At 24.8% G+C, this 1,510-nt stretch overlaps 1 protein-coding gene across 1 annotated transcript in view; it reads left to right on the top strand.

Moving 5' to 3' along the window:
* LOC108685341 (membrane metallo-endopeptidase-like 1) overlaps positions 1-1,510 on the top strand; it is a 7,519-nt gene that overhangs the window by 2,654 nt on the left and 3,355 nt on the right. The window contains exons 5-9 of the mRNA XM_018190085.1: positions 80-185; positions 239-434; positions 735-896; positions 1,056-1,148; positions 1,307-1,492. Of these exons, the coding sequence (XP_018045574.1) occupies positions 80-185; positions 239-434; positions 735-896; positions 1,056-1,148; positions 1,307-1,492 (743 nt within the window). The remainder of the gene's footprint in view (positions 1-79; positions 186-238; positions 435-734; positions 897-1,055; positions 1,149-1,306; positions 1,493-1,510) is intronic.

Below are 1,510 nucleotides of genomic sequence, written 5' to 3'. Positions count from 1 at the left end.
AAAATTAAGTCTTAATTATATATATATATAATAATTGTAATGCAAGAATAATTAATTGTTAGATGTAATTTTGTTACAGCAAATGACGCGTTAAGAAAAATAGGAAAGTTCTATGTATCTGATACGTGGTCTGATAACTACGTAAATTTCACCAATTTATTCGCCCAATTAATATTACATCATAGGTAAGTTCTCAGAAAGATTCATTAACATATTATAAATTAGAATTATTTTGCAGCGCTCTTTTATTTGATGTCGTGCCAGAATTGGATGAATATCGTCGAAACAATTTTACATTGAAAATAGGTCCTACAACATATGAAAGTCCTTTTAAAACGGAGTATTTGGAAGATCCCTGTTCCGAGGACAAGTTTGAAACGGAAAGACAGTACGTGGATCTCGAAATTTTGTATCATAATTATGAAAAATGCAAGGTACAAAATATATAATTATTGCAAATTGTTTAACGAGAAAATTAAAAGATTTTATTGAAGGAAGAAAAAACACTTTAATTTTTTTTATAAAGCTCTTTTTCTTTTCTTCTTTATAAAATATTCTTTCTCAATGTTTTTAATTCAATCAATGCTCTTTTTTTTGGTAAATTTCTTTTGAGATTCATATAGAAAAACAAGTACATAATTATAAAGTACAAGTAAATTAAAAAGTTAATAAAATGGATTAATATAAGAAAAACATATAAAAGAATTAAGTGAATAATTATTTTTTTTTTATAGAATACGAGCGAATTTATGAGAGAGAGATCCATTAGGAAAACGCTGAAAGAACTTAATGTTTTTAAGGGCTTAAATGACAGCGATTTAGAATCGAGTATACAATCTGAAAACATAGAAAATACTGTTCATGTGATTGATTCTGTAATGCAAGAATATTTTTCGGTAATTAAATATTATATATTATATATTATATATTATATATATTATATATTATATATATATATATTATATATATTATATATTATATATTATAGCTTTTTGTAACATTAATAATATTATTTATCGATAAAACTATTATCGAAAAAACTATTAACTCTGTAGAACTTTCCGTCTAAGAGTGAAGTACGAGAGGCGTATTTGATGAACGATTACAGTAAAGTCAGTTTAGAGGATTTACAGAGCAGTAGTACATTCGTAAGTAAAAATATATAAGAATTTTAATTTCTCTGAAAAGTAAAAATGAAAAAAAAATGTGAAATTAAATATCTAACTCTAATCTCTTAGATTAAAATGTTTATTACATTTTTAACAATCTCTTATCTTTTAATTTATCTTTTAATTTTCTTTCGCAGGTAAATTGGGCGCAATTAATTCATTTGTTAACTGGAGTACACGTGGAAAGTAATGAGATTATTCAAGTGTATTTCCATGCTGCATTAACTAAAGGTTTACGCAAATTAGAAAAATATGCTAAAAAAAATTCTATGAATCTTAATAATGCGATAATGGCACTATATGCGAACAAGCTTTATCACGAGGTAACTTATATGTTAAGA

Source organism: Atta colombica, unplaced genomic scaffold (assembly GCF_001594045.1).
Source record: "Atta colombica isolate Treedump-2 unplaced genomic scaffold, Acol1.0 scaffold150, whole genome shotgun sequence".
NCBI classification, from domain to species: domain Eukaryota; kingdom Metazoa; phylum Arthropoda; class Insecta; order Hymenoptera; family Formicidae; genus Atta; species Atta colombica.
The sequence above is the reverse complement of the archived record's forward strand: the minus strand, read 5'-3'. Positions and strand labels throughout refer to the sequence as shown.